General features: G+C 37.0%; 3 protein-coding genes and 1 pseudogene across 3 annotated transcripts; all 4 read left to right on the top strand.

Annotated features, from left to right (window-relative positions):
• Positions 1 to 204: 204 nt before the first annotated feature.
• LOC122031690 lies at positions 205 to 1,777 on the top strand (annotated as a pseudogene).
• Positions 1,778 to 7,181: 5,404 nt separating this feature from the next.
• On the top strand, positions 7,182 to 8,966 carry LOC122031687 (wall-associated receptor kinase 5-like). Its single transcript, XM_042590787.1, has 3 exons — positions 7,182 to 8,104; positions 8,208 to 8,378; positions 8,457 to 8,966. The coding sequence occupies exons 1-3, from the start codon at positions 7,237 to 7,239 to the stop codon at positions 8,963 to 8,965; spliced, it is 1,548 nt and encodes a 515-aa protein (XP_042446721.1). The 5' UTR covers positions 7,182 to 7,236; the 3' UTR covers position 8,966.
• Positions 8,967 to 9,064: 98 nt separating this feature from the next.
• On the top strand, positions 9,065 to 9,640 carry LOC122032804 (putative wall-associated receptor kinase-like 16). The gene has a single exon (XM_042592116.1). The coding sequence runs from the start codon at positions 9,065 to 9,067 to the stop codon at positions 9,638 to 9,640; it is 576 nt and encodes a 191-aa protein (XP_042448050.1).
• A 4,495-nt stretch (positions 9,641 to 14,135) lies between these two features.
• LOC122031680 (wall-associated receptor kinase 5-like) lies at positions 14,136 to 17,972 on the top strand. The gene is made up of 3 exons (XM_042590779.1): positions 14,136 to 15,085; positions 15,176 to 15,334; positions 16,688 to 17,972. The coding sequence occupies exons 1-3, from the start codon at positions 14,146 to 14,148 to the stop codon at positions 17,863 to 17,865; spliced, it is 2,277 nt and encodes a 758-aa protein (XP_042446713.1). The 5' UTR covers positions 14,136 to 14,145; the 3' UTR covers positions 17,866 to 17,972.
• The last annotated feature ends 202 nt before the right edge of the window (positions 17,973 to 18,174 follow it).

Below are 18,174 nucleotides of genomic sequence, written 5' to 3'. Positions count from 1 at the left end.
AGTGAGCCGATTGATTGGGCTCCTAATTAAAGCCGAAAATGATTAAGGTGCGATGCGACAAAGTCAATCTGGTTAGCAGTCGCAAGCACAAAGAGTGAGAAGAGCAAGATGAGGGCCGGGGTTGCAATCATATGAGCCGAGTAATGTGATAGATTAGTTAGACCAATTCAAAAGATAACAGAAAATGCCGAATAGTCTGACAAAGTTGATCGGGTCTAACGGTAGCGGTGACTAATTAGAAAATATACAACGCTATTGTACAGTTTAGTAAGCATGTTATATAGTGAGGATGGTATTGGCTTATATATAGATCTGCTAATTAGACGCTATGCATTCAACTGCAGCAGCACTCGCCATGTCTCTGCTCCTCTCCCAAATGCTACTACTACTGCTGCTACTTGCAGTTGCATCTGCTGTGCCTGATGGCGGATGCCTAACGAAATGCGGCGACGTGGAGATCCCTTACCCCTTCGGCATCGGCGCCATCATCGCTGACTGTTCCGGGGAAGATTGTTTCTTCAACGGTACCGAAACTGCCATCGGTGCTAACTGTTCCTTGGGAGGAGGTTTCAATCTAACCTGCAACACCATGGAAAGTGGCATCAAGAAGCCATTCTATTACAACGTTGAGGTCCTTAACTATTTCGTTGGTGATGGGCCATTCTATTACAACGTTGAGGTCCTCAAGTGATCATGTTGAAGAGAGAACAAACATATTTTCTCTGGAAGATATAGAAAAGGCAACAAATAATTTTGATGAAGCTCGAGTACTTGGAAGGGGAGGACATGGAACAGTTTACATCTATCAGATCAACGAGTTGTTGCTATAAAAAAATCAAACATAGTTAAGACGAGTGAGATTGACCAATTTATAAATGAGGTTGCGATTCTTTCTCAATTGAATCATAGGAATATAGTTAAGCTTCTTGGATGTTGTTTAGAAACTGAAGTTCCTTTACTGATTTATGAATTTATCTCTAACGGGACCCTTTCTGATCATCTGCATGTTTCACAAGATGAATCTAAATTATCATGGGATGATCGTCTCAGGATTGCTTTAGAATCTGCAGGAGCACTTGCCTATCTACACTCAGCTGCTTCTATGTCTATCTTCCATAGGGATGTCAAGTCATCAAATATTCTTTTAGATGATACTTTTAAGGCGAAGATATCAGACTTTGGAGCATCAAGATTTATTCCTCTTGATCAAACACACATAGTTACTGCTATACATGGTACCTTTGGGTATATTGATCCAGAGTATTATCAAACTAGTCAGTTGACAGAGAAAAGTGATGTTTATAGTTTTGGAATTATCCTTCTTGAACTTTTAACCGGAAAGAAGCCCATCTTCTCAACCAAAAATGGGTTACAACAAAATCTAGCCATGAATTTCCTTCAAGCAACAAGAGAGAATGTGCTGCTTGATCTTATAGAAGATCGTGTTTTGCAAGAAGGAACAAAGCAAGAGTTTCTTGAAATCAGTAGTCTGATAGAAATATGCCTAAATTTGAAAGGTGCTAAAAGGCCTACAATGAAAGAAGTTGAATATAAATTGCAAAGCATGAGAAAGGTTAGAATGAAAAAGAAAAGAGTTTGTATTCTAGAAGGGAATGAAGATGCTGAATGTTTACTCAGTATGTCATCTCACTCTTCCTCACAATCGGTGGATGAAATAAGTCAAGGAAATTCTAGGAATTATAGCTTTGAGAAGGAACTTATGTGGTCACAAAATTACCCTCGTTAATTTGTTTTATGTATATGCAAGCATGTGCAATTTGCCTCTTTTTATTATCATCTTGAACTTTGTATAAGTAGTTTTATAGACATTGATATATGTATATTGTGCAATGTACATTTTATCTTGTATCTATATATTTTTTTGGATCATGATTTGCTATTGCAGTTTAGTATAAAATATTTTACAAATATGATCTGATCTTTTTTGAGGTCATCTTAGGATCAGTTGAAAATTGATATGTATTGATCACATTTCATATAATTTTCGCTCTACATAATTTACATTTTGATCTATGCCATTAATAATATTGATATTGTGATTACTGTTGGGGCTTGTTACGATCATATATAGTAGCTATGACCTCTTTAGTCTTATACTAATGAAGTTAATGGAGCAAATTATTTGCAGGAGTATCTTGTACCCATAAAATTTGATATCAACTAAAATTTTACTTGTAATTTATATACAACTAACATATAATTCAAGTGAAAGATTGTTAGATATAATTATCTCTATTAGATGAGTTTATTTGTCAGTTGTACATTAATATAATTTGAACATTTTAAAGTGATCTAACATAATTTTATTAGGTTTAGTTATTGGATGTAGACCTTATATGTATAGAACGTATAGTCCCGTATCTATTATTATTTATGAATTAATAATAAATATCCACTATTTATAAAATTGATCTTTAAAGATTTAAGAAATTATTTTAAAATAATTTCTTGTTCTCTGTTGCCAAGTCATGCATTTGAATAATATTAAAAGAGAGTATGCATAAGCAATGACGCATATGAAGTTGACTATAGACACCAATAATTCATGGACTACTTGTCAAACTTGATTGTACTGGCATCAATACGTTTTTGTCTATGCATTATAATATGATCATGAGGATGATTATCAGCTTATATATCGATCACTAATTATGTCTATATCGATCAGTAATTAGATTGGATTGGTGATAAATTTGTATAATTGAATAAAGATTGAATCTTAATAAAATCTGAAAAATTATCTTTCTAACGGATGATTAACTCCAATTTTCTTGTTTACTCCGTCCCAATATAATATCTCTCCTAATAGTGTGGGATAGTCGTGATCACTAGGGTGAAGAATTTCACCTAACATAATATTATGATTTTTTTTATCAATATTTATTTTTAAATATAATTATAAATATTTATAATGATGCTTATTTAAAAATTTTAATTTTAAAAATAAAAAATTATATTAGACCATATAATATTTTTAATAAATATAATTATATTAACAAATTAATTAATTGATTAAATATATTAATTCTATTAAACTTATTTAATTAATTTATTAATTTCCCTTTACTTAAACTTTTTTTTTTTTGTTTGTCTAGCTTCCCTCTTCCGTAACAATTCGAAGGAAATGCAACACAACCCTAAACTTTATTATTTCTTGATCAGCAAGAAAAAACCCGCTGTGGCTAAGTTGGGTGAGCGGCAAGGTTGATCATGTAAGAATAGTAAATTAATTGATCAACGATACGATGTGATAATGATTTATAAGGTGCAAAGGGACAAGGTCAAATGGTCAATTAGTTTACTTGCGAAGATTCAAACCAGATTTAAATAGATCGGATATCCACAAATGCTCCATTATCACATCAATGAGTTAATTTATTGGGCCCCTAATTAAAGCCGTCACAACTCGATGAGCGATCCACATTTCAAACATCATTAATACTGCTACAACTATTCAAACTTGATTGTACAACTTGAAAAAGAAAACAACAACAACAACAACAACAACAACAAAAAAAAAAAATCCTCTCCGAGCGCCTCATCCTCATCCTCATCCAACCCAAGATCATCATGAAAAAGTTAAATCATAATAATCAATAATCGAGAGGACAAGTGATGGGTGGAGTAAGTACACAGAGTGTAAAATACTGAAAAAGGATAAATAATCATAAGAAAGTTTTCAGAAATTTTTAGAAATTTTCTAAGAATTTTTCGAACCTCGTATGACGAATTCAAGGGGATCAATTATTGGGTCACGGGAAAACTTATTTAGGCCATCCTATTTAAGCGAGGAGATGTTTAATTTTTCTTATTTTTCTTTTTCTTTTTCTATTTCTGTTTTCTTTCCTCTCCCCCACCGCGCGCCCTAAGCTCTCCCGACGCCCTCTCCCTGTCGCGACGCCGGCCCTTTCGGCTTCCCCAAACCGTCGCCACGACGCCTCCTCTTCCCCTCTGTGAACAAAAAGCCGTGGCCAAAGGGAAGTCGTACACCTCTCCTTCGCCTCTGCCCGATCTCTCTTCCCTTCACCAGATTTCCTCCTTCCTCCCGCGCCTTAGTTGACGTCGCTGTCGCTCGATCGTGCCGGTGCCGAGTCTCCATCGCCACCGACAGCCACGGCCGAGCGAGAGCGCCCTAGGTGTCACCCTCTCCCCGCACGGAGCAGCACCGACATCACTACAGCCGTCGTTTTTACCCTCAGTGCCCTAGCTTGCTGAATCACCACCCCGCACCAGTCATCTCTGGCCAAGAGAAGGAGATCGGAGGCCTAGTTTTGCCGGGATTGGGTCTAGGGTTCCAGCATTGGGTTCCGATTATAGTCGGCATTCACGACGCTATCTCTTCTACAGAGGTTAGTGTCGAGTTCCCATCTTCGATCCCTTCTTCACCAACTGCTACAGCAGCTTGACCTAGATGTTGTAGGTGTTGGGTTGCTGAATTGGACAACCAACTGAGTTGGGCAGTGATCTCGTCACTTCCGGCCATATTCGAGGGAAGCTGTAGCTCCTTGTTGGAATCAACGTTGTCCCATCGTCGGATCTCTGTTTCGGCAGCGAGGAAAAACCTTCTTAGCTGCTAAATATGAGGTAAGCGTTAACCCTAGCCTCTAAAATAGGTGATGCAGTGATGGATTGCTAATTTTTGGGCATTTAACCATGCTGGACAGTGGTATCGTAGCGTGTACCTCCGACATCAACCAACTGAGGAATCCCTATATCTTGGGTGAGTGGTTGACATTCATCTATGTTTAGTTAAACTATTGAATTGTGAAATGGTTAGTATTATTCATGAAGTAAATGTGCACGATGGAAATTTGGAATAATTAAGGTTCCTAGTGAATAAGGATTTTGGTTTAGCTATTTTGTTTACAATAAAATTTAGCTAAACTATACAATTTATTACAGGATTCAGATTCGGGACGAGCACTTTGACATAGAGGTTGATTAGCTCAATCTACATTGGAAGCGGGTACCTTGACTTATCTTTTAGATAATGTCATGTTAATATGCTTAGTAGATTTTAACAAGTAGTAATAATTATGTTTATACCTGCATCGGTATATCACCATTTGTTTTCGAGCATGTTTTGTTTGTTACATGTTTAGTATTCATGTCCCTGTTTATTATTTATGTTATAGAGGTAGTGACATACCATACCATGTGATATACCGGACTAATCATTTACCATATCTGACTTGTGTACCTAGATCTGATTATTTGATCCACACATTTTGGTACATATTTTTGGAGGTAGATATGGTCAGGATTTTTCATGTTTAGTGTCATGCACCATTTCGCATGATTGCAAGCTAAGCGATTAACAACTCCATTATTGTTTAGCATATCGCCAGTTACATGTATTTGCACACACACCACTCATGAGTTAGTGGTTTTTATTCAGGCAGGGTGTATTGCTGCAGGTTGCTTTATCAGTGCTCCGTTGGTCCGCTCATGGGTAGTGTGACTGCAGCGTGGTAGCATGTCAGGGATCCCTCCTTTAGACTGGCTCAGAGAGATGAGAGCATTGAGCTCCCCCACTTATGATTTAGGGTTGGAGGATAGGTGTATTCCGATAACATTTTGTCCACTCGGTCACTTATCAGGAGCAGTGACGGCAGAGTGCACAGTTGTCACAACCCTACCCACTCGGTCTCACCATCGTGTGTGAGATGTCTGACTGACGTCAGGAGTGACCAGGACATGTCATTGACATCATATGCATGATGCATTTATTGCTTGTGTTTGTTGCACTTTATTTGCTACATATTGGATGGATGCATATGATTGACATGTATACAGGGACATGTTATTTTCGGTCTGACGACCTATCCTGATAGGAGGTCTTGGTAAGTACAGCTTCTCCCTTCTCTTTCAGTTTTGCATTGTAGATTATCTCAGGAGACTATACGCATATTTATTACTATTAGTTATAGACTCATCCCGTTGATATTACCATTTCAGATTGATGTCATCAGGAGATTCCAGTCGCTAGTCCCCCACTACTTATCGCGACGGGTTTTCATTTTGGACAATGGGTTTATATGTTTTACCTTTTATATACTTGTGATATATAACTGTACTCGTGGACTTTTAGCAAGTTTTGGCCTACTGCTTTTGGTTTTCGCTGTGTTGGATTTTCTGTCATGGGTTTACGTTTTTTGTCGTTGTAGTGGAGTAGGTGGTTTTCAAATATAAATCGTGTGATTGTGTCAGTCAGAGGCTGAAATATATAAACTGCATGGATGGCTTGTTGTATTTTATTATTATTGTTTTGATTGTGTTGACTGAGATATATGTGACACAGAGGACTTTATAGTAAAGTCTCATATTATCACATATGCTGTCGAAATTTCTTACTACCTATGTTCCAACATCTCCATGATTTAACCTCACGTTGTCAACTGCAAACGTCATCATCACTTATCCTCTCGGATAACTTCGTTGGATTAAATATGATTGTACAAAGCTATTACATGTACACGAGGGGAAATTTTTAAAATAAGTATAAACAGTAAAGTTATTACAAAAATAGGTAAAATTAAAACTTTTTACAAATATAGGTGAGAGGCGCTCATATCCGGGATTTAAATCCCGGTTCTTTTTAAATTCCGGGATTTAAATCCCGGATATGATGAATTACCGGGATTTAAATCCCGGTATTTTTTTTTTAAATTTTTTGAACATATTATTTTTTTCATGCTTAAATTTTATTTTGTAAAAAAATTTAAATCCCGGTAATTTTTTTTAAATTTTTTGAACATATTGCTTTTTTCATGCTTAAGTTTTATTTTGTAAAAAAAAATAAATCCCGGTATTTCTTTTAATTTTTTGAACACCTTATTGTTTTTTTCATGCTTAAGTTTTATTTTGTAAAAAAAATTAAATTCGTAATAATTGTTTATATCCGGGATTTAAATCCCGGATATTCATCATATCCGGGATTTAAATCCCGGAATTTAATAAAATAAATTAAAAAAAAAAGAACCGGGATTTAAATCCCGGATATGAGCACCTCTCACCTATATTTGTAAAAAGTTTTAATTTTACTTATTTTTATAATAACTTTATTGTTTATACCTATTTTAAAATTTTTCCCTGTACACGATGGTAGTATTTACGTCTATGCGTGCAGTTTAGTTTATTATGCTTGTCATATGGTGAGGAGTCAGGGTAGTGTTGGCTTAACGATTCAGCTAGCTGCAGTAGCAATTAATCCCCATGTCTCTGCTCTTCCTACTGCTGCTGCTACCTGCAGTCGTATCTGCTGTGCCTGACGGCAGCTGCCCAACGAAATGCGGCGTCGTAGAGATCCCTTACCCCTTCGGCATCGGCGCTAACTGTTCCTTGGGAGGAGGTTTCAATCTAACCTGCAACACCATCGAAAGTGGCCTCATGAAACCATTCTATGGCAATAATGTTGAGGTCCTCAATATTTCGTTGGTGACGGGCCAAGTGCGCATGCTCAACAATATAACCTCGGCGTGCTACAATTCAAATTACAACAATATCACTTACAGCTACAGCTGGTGGTTGGATCTGGAAAACACCCCATATAGGTTGTCAGATCTTCACAACAAGTTCACTGTCATCGGATGCAACACCCTTGCCTACTTTCTCGCCCTCGATGGGAGCAATGGCTACGAGAGAGGCTGTGTGTCCATGTGCCGGTATGAACAGAACATCGTCAATGACTCCTGCTCCGGCATGGGTTGCTGCCAGACTACCATACCCAAGAATCTCAGATACTATGAAGTCAGCTTTGGACAATCATGTTTCAACAACTCGAATACTTGGAGATTTAGCAGATGCAGCTACGCCGCCTTGTTGGAGGCCGAGTGGTTCCATTTCCAAACATCTTACATCACCACGAACCAATTCATGCAAATTAGTGATGGCAGGGTGCCGGTCGTCTTGGACTGGGCCATTCGAAATGAGACCTGTGAAGTAGCTAAGCGCAACCTAACCAGCTCTTATGCCTGCGTCAGTGCTCACAGCTACTGTGTCGACTCCTCCAATGGCCCTGGTTATCTCTGCAACTGTTCCGAGGGATACCAAGGCAATCCTTACGTCTCCCACGGATGCCAAGGTATATCTGTCGTCGTCTATACCGATCGATTTAATTAATTATTCTAGCTAGCTAGCTGCTTTCAATTATATATGTTTTGCCTTTCTATGGCAATACATTTTAGATATCAATGAGTGCGATCAGCAATCAAATCCATGCTCCGATGGCATCTGCCAGAACCTTCCAGGTGATTATAGATGCGAGTGCCCCGAAGGCACGCAAGGAAACGCTTACAATGGAGTATGCATCACAGCAGAGTCTCAGAAATTATCCTTAGCTGTGAAGGTGGCTATAGGTAAGAAGCTTCTCTCGAACCAACCAATTTAACATAAACTCAGAACATAAAGATGACATGTATGTATGAACCTTGCAGGTGGTGGCGGTGGTGTAATCATTTTGTTACTATGTATTATGTGTCTTTATGTAGTCTATCAAAAAAGTAAAATTGAAGAGATGAAAAGAAAATATTTCAAACAACACGGAGGCTATGAATTAGAGGAAAAGATGAAGTTACAAAGAGGCTTCAACAAATTTAAGATATTTGAAAGCAAAGAAATAGAGAAGGCGACAAATCATTTTGATGACAAAAATATCATTGGGAGGGGAGGAAATGGAGTTGTATATAAAGGAGTTTTGGAAAACCAAGTTGTTGTTGCCATAAAGAAGCCTAAGATTATCAATGAGGATTTAAAAAAACAGTTTGGAACAGAGACACTTATTTTATCATATGTTAACCATGTCAACATAGTCAATCTCTTGGGTTGTTGTTTGGAGACTGAGATGCCATTGTTGGTCTATGAGTTCGTCTCGAATGGAACATTGTTTCATTTAATTCATGAAAATGAGAATCAAGCTCCAACTTCCTTGGATACTCGACTGTGAATTGCTTATGAGTCGGCTGATGCTTTGGACTACTTGCATTCAAAAGCTTCGCCTCAAATCATTCATGGAGATGTGAAACCCTCTAATATACTTTTAGATATGGATTACACAGCAAAAATTTCAGACTTTGGAGCTTCAAAGATGATTCCCAAGGGGGAGAAACAATTTGCTACATTGTTGCAATTCACTCATGGTTATATTGATCCAGAGTGCTTGATGACATATGAGTTGACCTATAAAAGTGATGTTTATAGCTTTGGTGTGGTTCTCTTGGAGCTATTTACAGGTAAGAAGGTTATTAGTTTCGAAGAATCTGAAGAACAAAAGAGTTTGGTGTCGACTTTTACTATGTTGGAGAAGCAAAATAGGGTTTCAGATATCTTAGACAATCAAGTGAAATTGGAAGGTAATATAGAATTTATTCAAGAACTTACCGCACTTATTAAGGAATGTTTAAAGTCGAAGGGAGAAGATAGACCAACAATGAAGGAAGTGGCTGAGGAGCTAAATGGATTGAGAACTCTTAAGAAACACCCGTTCATAGTACAACACAATGTTGAAGAAATGGAGAGCTTGCTCAGTGGGTTGCCAAATGATAATCGTGCTAATTCCAATACTATTTTCAATATTGAGAGAAGACTCACAAGACGGAGCAATATACAAGGCTGGCTGTAATAGGGACTTCGTCTCAAATGGTGTTGCTATGTTGATTATGAGTGTTTTGTTTGCTTAATGTTCTAGCCTTAGTAAGTGTTTTTTAATTTTTTTTGAAACTTCTAATCCTCTGTATTTATATGTGTATTGCCTAATTTTTAAAATAATTTGATTTTCAGTGAATTACTGTGTAAAATTATTTTCACTTCAAGTCACTCTTGAACGTTATATTCTTTTTAAGGGCATTTTTTTTATTATCTTTGCAAAATGTTTTTTATTTTTATTTTTTTTTTACTTGCTTTCTCATTTAAATTTCAAAATAAATTGGTTTGGTGTAAGCAAATTCGAAAGTGACCTCCTTCCTCATCAGTTTGTATGCAACCTTGGTTGTCATAATACATTTTAGCTCTGCAAACTTTGCATCCCATTCAGCTTCAAGAGCGGACCTTCAGGGATAGGACTTCAGCAGGGCACTCACCATGCCTCTGCTCTTCTTTGTAAAACTGGAATTGATTGTTTTCCCCTTTAAAATGTTATTGTGCATGGACATGGCAATTTTCAGAATTATTTGTTGCTTAAAGAAAGTTGCTAGATTAATAGGGATTGATAGTAATATTACTGTAATAAACAACAAACTGAACTGCATCCTATGAAAAAGAAATGACCCACTTATTAACAATAGCAATATCAAAGAGAAAATATCTAGGTATCCAACCAATCACGGGAGGAGTGAAATGCATGTTGGGCAATCTTTCACGATGAAGATTGCATGCCGGAGATAGGGAATTCATTGAAATTAAAATTGCAAACTAAAATCACCGTCAGACCTATTGAGATGGCCTGATAATCTCAAGTCGTCCAGTAAGAAAAGATGAACTACTTGGAAGGCTGGACTGTCAGGAAGACTTGGCCGAGACCCGGGATGGAGATGTCTACCGAGACGAGAGATGTCTACCGTGATCAGAGATGTCTATCGTGAGCAGAGATATATGCCGAGACCAGAGGTGTCTACCGTGACCAAAGACATTTGCTATGACCAAAGATTTTTGTCGAGACCAAGACTGAGATACTGACACACGAGGTCGAGATGATGCCGAGACACGAGGCTGAGATGATGCCGAAATACGAGGCTAATACTGAGGTCTGCGTTTGACACAGTTTCTTTAAAATAAATTCGTCCTCCTCCGACAATACGTAAAAGTTACGATGGACGTCTGTTTCTCAGGATATAATCAGGGCCGGTTCTGACTTTTAGGAACCCTTGGGCAAAAAGAGAAAAGGGATCTCTATAGGAATTTTTTTTATTTATGTACAATTTAAATAGAGTTTAATAGAAAAACTTAAAAATTAATATATTTTATTTAAAATATGATAATCTCCATACAAAATATATTTGTCAAAATTTTTCAAAAAGTGCAACACCGTATAAAATATGTTTTCTAAGTTTCTCTAAAAAGTGTAATACCTACAAATATAAAAAAAAATAAGTATGAAATAATCATTGAAAAAATCTATATCTTCTAGAATTTTGAGAAGTAAAATCATCAATAAGATTTTCAAAATTAAGTTTTTCTAACATCTCATTTTCGATATATAGAATTATCAAGTCATTTACATTCAAATCATTATCATCACTTTCTCTTAATTCTTCCTACTAATTCGTTGAATGATTATGATCATCATTTTCTCTCAATTCTTCCCGCTCATTGATTGCATGATCATTTAGTTCTTCTTGATTACTTAATTGTTGCTCATTTGTTGTATGATCATTTAGTTTTTCTTGACTTTCTTCTTATAATTCATCAACTAAATCTTTAAATGAAGAGATAGTTTTAAAAAACTTATGAAGATCACTTTTATGAGTTTTAATAATATGTTTCACTACTTTTCTTTTATTTCTTTTCTGCTCCAAGATTAATATTTCTTTGGAAACATATTTATACTATAAATTTCAAGTGTAAAAATAAATACACAAAACAAGTAACAAAACTAATAATGAAACAAACACAAGCAGTGAAAATAATAGTCAAAAAATAATAAAGCCTAGTTTGTACTTGAAGCAATCGATATAATCTATTATATGATGATTAAAATTGAAATTATTTATTTAAATTCTTTTAAATTTATAAGAAAAAATATAAAATATTGGTTCCAATATAATACTAAAAATTAATATTGAATATTGACAATAAGAAAAAATATAGATAAGTAGGTAACTTACGTTATAAGTTTATATATTGATGAATGATGAAATTAAAATTTTTAGGTGAAGTCTCTTGTTTGCCTCTCTGTGGTGCGGTGTGGTCAGGTGGTGCTGTGGCTAAGTTGGGTGAGCGGCAAGGTTGACTAAGGATAGTTAATTTGATTGATGGGTCTGGGATAGAGATTGATGATAACTGAGATAGATTGTTGGTGTGACAATGATTTAGGTGCAAATGTGACAAGGTCAATCAAGTGGCAAACGGTGATGCACTGATAAATTTTTAGGTGTAAGAAGAGCAAGATGAGGGGTTGCAGTCATATGAGCCACAAGCAATGTAATATGACCAATTCTAAATACGACCACAACGAGGACTAGTCAGAGAAAAATATTGATTGAGTCCAAAATAGAGTGACTAATCATAAGGGCATTCATAAGCATATTAAATTGTAAATTAATAAATATACAAGGATATATAAAAGATTTAATTTTAAGGATCAGCATTTGCAACATTTATACTTATTAAATGTTTATACTTCTTGAATTTATTTAAATACTCATAAGTATTTGTGAATCATTAATGTTCAAACCAGATTTAAATGGATCGGATATCCACAGATGCTCAATTATCGAGCCCTAACTATTATCATCCCAAATTAATTAGGATTAATATTATTCATTCCCATCTGAAACAATATATTAAAAGGATGAGTTGAGATTTTTTAAAAATGTATTTTATATATTCGGTGCAGGAAGCTACGTTGACTTGGACTTATCCACATATCACATCGGTGAGTCGATTTATTAGGCCCCTAATTAAAGCCGTCAAAAGTTGATTAGCCATCTACAACTCTAGCATGTGGCAAAGGGGCCAAGGGCAGAAGCATGTCGCATCCAGTCACTGATGGCTCATTCAAAATAGTTAAAGCCGTCATAACTCCAAAGCGATCTACAACTCTTGCCTATGGCAAAGAGGCCAGGGTATGGCACCTACTAAATTCTACGATACACCATTAATACGACGACGACGACGACTACTACTACTACTTTTCAAACATGATACGACATATTTATATATGTATAAGAAAATATGATATATCTTTCTTACGTGCTAATTATTATTGTAAAGATTAGTAGTTATCCGTAATTTACCTCCTCCGTATTGACCTAGGATGAATTGATAAAAATACTAGAGATGAATATATTCATCTTTTGTCATCATATATAAGAAGATATGATACAATACATTTATGCGTGTATGCTGGTAATTTCTTTTGTTACTATTATTCTATAACTGAAAGAATACGCACGCTGTGTTGAAAATTTGTATGAAAGAAATAAAAACTAGCCTACAATAGATTTTACTCTTCTTAGTCAGAAGAAAGCCAAACTGTTTAATTATACGGGTGAAATCTCTTGTTTGCTTCTCGAGTGTAGTGCAGCCAGATCAGGTGACGCTGCGACTAAGTTGGATGATTGAATGAGGATGGTTAGTTAGGGATGTAAACGAGTTGAATCGAACCGAATAGTATTAGGTTCGAGTTCGACTGGTTTAAGTTATATTCGGGTTTGAGCTCGGCTCGAGTTCGAATCGAACTTTTATTACAAGGCTCGAGCTTGGTTCGTTTTGGAATTATCAAGTTCACGAACAGTTTGAGTTCGACTTGTTATTAGCTCGATTATCATAGTTAACGAGCCTAATTCGTTAAGCGAATTCGGGCTCGTTTTCGGACTCATTTTAAAGTTCGTTTTTTTGACTCGTTTTAAGATTTGTTTTAGAACTTATTTTTTGGCTCAACTTAAGACTCGTTTTTTGGCTCGTGAACATACAAATGAACATGTTCGCGAGTTCACGAGCCGAATATTCTTAAGCTCGAACTCGGCTCGATAAAACTGTCGAGCTCGAGCTCAGCTCGATAAGATAAACGAACGAATTTTTTATCGAACCGAGCTCCAAATAACTCAGGAACCGATTGATTCATTTACATTCTTATGGTTAGTTGACCGATCAATTGAGATGCTCGGTCAGGGATAGAATTGGATAATAATAATTGAGGTAGACCGTTAATGTTGCCACCATGTTTAAGGCCCAATGCGACAAAGTCAATCTAGTTAGTAGTTACAATCATATGAGCCGTAAGTCTGACAAAGTGATAGATTAGTTAGACCATTTCAAAAGATAACAGAAAACGACCAACAGTCTGACAAAGTTGATTGGGTCTAACATACAACGGTATTGTACACCTAAAGCATGTTATATATATAGTGAGGAAGGTATTGGCTTATCAATCAACTACTGCATTCAGCTGCAGCGGTACGACTATCCATGTCTCTGCTCCTCTCCCAAATGCTTTTACTACTTGCAGTTGCATCTGCTGTGCCTGATAACAGATGCTTAAAGAAATGTGGCGACGTGGAGATCCCTTACCCCTTCGGCATCGGCGCCATCGGCGCTAACTGCTTCGGGGAAGGCCAAGATTGTATCTGCAACAGTACCGAAACTGGCATCGGCGCTAACTGTTCCTTGGGAGGAGGTTTCAATCTAACCTGCAACACCATGGAAAGTGGCATCAAGAAGCCATTCTTTGGCAATGTTGAGGTCCTCAATATTTCGTTGGTGATGGGCCAAGTGCGCTTGCTCCACCCCGTATCCTCTGCGTGCTACAATTCAACTTACAACAATGTCACATACAAAGACTGGTCGTTGGATATGAGAGACACCTCATATAGGTTCTCTAATCTCCGCAACAAGTTCACTGTCATCGGCTGCGAGACCCTTGTCTACATACTCGACTACCACGGGAGCAATATTAGCTACCAGAGTGGCTGTGTGTCCATGTGCCGGGATAAACAGAGCATCGTCAATGACTCCTGCTCCGGCATGGGTTGCTGCCAGACTTCCATACCCAAGAATCTCAAATACTATAGAGTCTCGTTTGATGAGAATTTCAACAACTCGGATACTCGGGGGTTTGACACATGCAGCTACGCCGCCTTGTTGGAGGCCGAGTGGTTCCGGTTCCAAACGTCTTACATCACCACGAACCAATTGATGCAAATGAATAACAATGGCAGGGTGCCGGTAGTGATGGACTGGGCCATTGGCAATGAGACCTGTGAGGTAGTAGCTAAGCGCAACCTAATTACCTCTTATGCCTGCATCAGCAATAACAGCGTGTGTGTCAACTCCACCAATGGCCCTGGTTATCTCTGCAACTGTTCGACAGGATACCAAGGCAATCCATACGTCTCCAACGGATGCCAAGGTCTGTCTATATATACCAATCAATTTAATTAATTATTCTAGCTGCTTTCAATTGCTACTATGCTGCCTAATGTTTGCACTTCCATTTTAGACATCAATGAATGCAATCTGCAATCAAATCCATGCTCAGATGGCATTTGCCAGAACCTGCCCGGTAATTATAGTTGCCACTGTCCCAAAGGCACGCACGGCGACGCTTACCATGGAACATGCATCCCTGATCTTCCCTTAGCAGTGAAGGTGGCTACAGGTAAGAAGCTTCTCTTGAGAGATTATTTATCTTTCCCTTTTCCAATCCTAAATTTTACCCTAAGCATTCACTTATTATTTTAAGTCACTCAAGCTCAAGCACAAGCAAATCTCCTCCTCTATGAATTGCAATGGAAAGGCATATTCTTCAAGATAGTCGCTTAATATTATTATTCAATTGATCCATTTACCTAATATAAGATCTTAGGGAAGTCAATCCCCTTAGTTTGGTTGAATCCCTAAATTGCTAACTATTTTCTTTTTGGCTAGTTTATTGCCATCTAATTTTTGGGCTGAGCTAATATTACTTCTTTAGGGTTTTCCTTTTGTCAATTGATCAAAATCACAAGTATCATCTCTTGGTCCATGTTTCACTTATGTGCTGACGGATTAGCGGAAGCGCTGGGACGAGTGTATTCATCTTTTTGTCACAATGTTTCACTTATGTGCTAGTCATTATTCCAAAGGCTAGTAGCCGTCCGTGATTTACCTCCTCCGTGTTAGCCCTGGGACGAGTTGGCCGGGGCGCTGGGACGAGCGTATTCACCTTTTTGCCACAATGTTTCACTTAATGATTGTCCTTTTAGGGCGGTATGGTGGTTGAGATATGGGATATTGTCACATGAAGTCTTGGGGTCGAAACTCGACAAGTCCGAGCATGTCCTCCCCCATGTCTTGACCACTTGCACTAATGGCTAGTAGCCACCCATGATTTACTTCCTCCGTGTTAGTCTAGGGATGGGTTGGGGGGTGAGCGAATCGCCTTTGCCACATGTTTCACTTGATAGTTAGTCCTCTCGGGGTGAGGCGGTGCGGTGGCTAAGACATTGGGTGTTGCCACATGAGGTCTTAGGATCAAAACTTAGCGCGTCTGAACATGTCCTTCCCCATACCTTGGCCACTTACACTAATGGTTAGTAACCATCCGTAATTTACCTCCTCCATGTTGGCATAGAGATAGATTGATGGAGATATTAGAGGCGAATGAATCAATTTTTACCATATGTTTCTCTTGATGGTTAAGAGAGAGTTACCTGTCGCAATAAAACATCAAAGGATATGATATTTCCAACGAAAAACATAGGTGAAGAGTCATCCCAAATAGAAAAATCTTACACACATCCATTGCTTGACCTTTCAGCATCATTGACCCGAATTGTATTACTCCATAGGACTAATACGCAAGATCTTTAAATATATTATTCTAATCATTAACATCTTATAGTGTTTTATGAAAAATTTGCACGATTAGGCATAGTTAGGCTAATACGTACATAAATTTAGCAATTAAATCATCAAAACCTAACACAAAAACTCATAACCTAACGATGACATGTATGTATGAACCTTGCAGGTTGCAGTGGTGTAATTATTTTGTTACTATGCACTATGTGTCTCTATATAGTCTATCAAAGAAGAAAACTAGAAGAGATGAAAAGAAAATATTTCAAACAACATGGAGGCTATGAATTAGAGGAAAAGATGAAGTCAGAAAATGCTTTCAACAAATTTAAGATATTTGGAAGCAAAGAATTAGAGAAGGCAACAAATCATTTTGATGACAAAAATATTATTGGGAGAGGAGGAAATGGAGTTGTGTATAAAGGAGTTTTGGAAAACCAAGATGTTGCCATAAAGAAACCTAAGATTATCAATGAGGACTTAAAAAAACAATTTGGAACAGAGACACTTATTCTATCAGATGTTAACCATGTCAACATAGTCAAGCTCTTGGGTTGTTGTTTGGAGATGGAGATGCCATTATTGGTCTATGAGTTTGTCCCGAATGGAACCTTGTTTCATCTAATTCATGAAAGTGAGAATCGAGTTCCAGCTTCCTTGGATACTCGACTACGGATTGCATATGAGTCAGCTGATGCTTTGGACTACTTGCACTCAAAAGCTTCACCTCAAATCATTCATGGAGATGTGAAATCGTCTAATATACTTTTAGATATGGATAACACAGTAAAAATTTCAGACTTCGGAGCTTCAAAGCTAATTCCCAAGGGGGAGAAACAATTTGCTACGTTGTTGCAATTCACTCATGGTTATATTGATCCAGAGTGCTTGATGACATATGCGTTGACTAATAAAAGTGATGTTTATAACTTTGGTGTGGTTCTCTTGGAGCTATTTACAGGTAAGAAGGCTATTAATTTTGAAGAATCTGAAGAACAAAGGAGTTTGGTGTCGACTTTTACTATGTTGGAGAATCAGAATAGGGTTTCAGAGATCTTACATAATCAAGTGAAATTGGAAGCTAATATAGAATTTATTCAAGAACTTACTATACTTATTAAGGAATGTTTAAAGTTGAAAGGAGAAGATAGACCAACTATGAAGGAAGTGGCTGAGGAGCTAAACGGATTAAGAACTCTTAAGCAACACCCGTTCGTAGTACAACAGAATGCTGATGAAATGGAGAGCTTGCTCGATGGGTTATCAAATGTTAACCATGCTGATTCCAATACTACTTTCAATATAGAGAGCAAACTCACTGGATGGAGCAATATACAAGGTTGGTTGTAATAGGAATTTGGCGCAAATGGTGTTGCTATTTTGATTATGTGTGTTTGTTTGCCTATTGTTCTAGTCTTCATAAGTGTGTTTGTGTTTGTAACTTCTAGTCTCTATATTTATGTGTATTGCCTAGTTTTCTAAATAATTTTATCTCATGTGAATTACTCTGCAAAAGTATTTTCACTTTAAGTCGCTCTTGAATGCTATTTTCTTTTTAAGATTATTTTTTATTATCTTTGCAAAATGTTTTTTTACTTGCTTTCTCATTTAAATTTCAAAATAAATTGGTTTGGTGTAAGCAAATTTGTTTCAATTATT

This window comes from Zingiber officinale, chromosome 11A (genome assembly GCF_018446385.1).
Source record: "Zingiber officinale cultivar Zhangliang chromosome 11A, Zo_v1.1, whole genome shotgun sequence".
Classification (NCBI taxonomy): Eukaryota; Viridiplantae; Streptophyta; class Magnoliopsida; order Zingiberales; family Zingiberaceae; genus Zingiber; species Zingiber officinale.
Note: the sequence above shows the minus strand (reverse complement) of the source record. Positions and strands in the feature narration are given on the sequence as shown.

Bases quoted from the DNA above. Each gene is read 5' to 3' on its own strand.
- LOC122032804 (XM_042592116.1), top strand. From the start codon at position 9,065: ATGGATTACACAGCAAAAATTTCAGACTTTGGAGCTTCAAAGATGATT.
- LOC122031687 (XM_042590787.1), top strand. From the start codon at position 7,237: ATGTCTCTGCTCTTCCTACTGCTGCTGCTACCTGCAGTCGTATCTGCT. The intron at 8,105-8,207 runs GTATATCTGTCG...AATACATTTTAG, and splicing joins CGTCTCCCACGGATGCCAAG to ATATCAATGAGTGCGATCAG. The intron at 8,379-8,456 runs GTAAGAAGCTTC...TGAACCTTGCAG, and splicing joins AGCTGTGAAGGTGGCTATAG to GTGGTGGCGGTGGTGTAATC.
- LOC122031680 (XM_042590779.1), top strand. From the start codon at position 14,146: ATGTCTCTGCTCCTCTCCCAAATGCTTTTACTACTTGCAGTTGCATCT. The intron at 15,086-15,175 runs GTCTGTCTATAT...CTTCCATTTTAG, and splicing joins CGTCTCCAACGGATGCCAAG to ACATCAATGAATGCAATCTG. The intron at 15,335-16,687 runs GTAAGAAGCTTC...TGAACCTTGCAG, and splicing joins AGCAGTGAAGGTGGCTACAG to GTTGCAGTGGTGTAATTATT.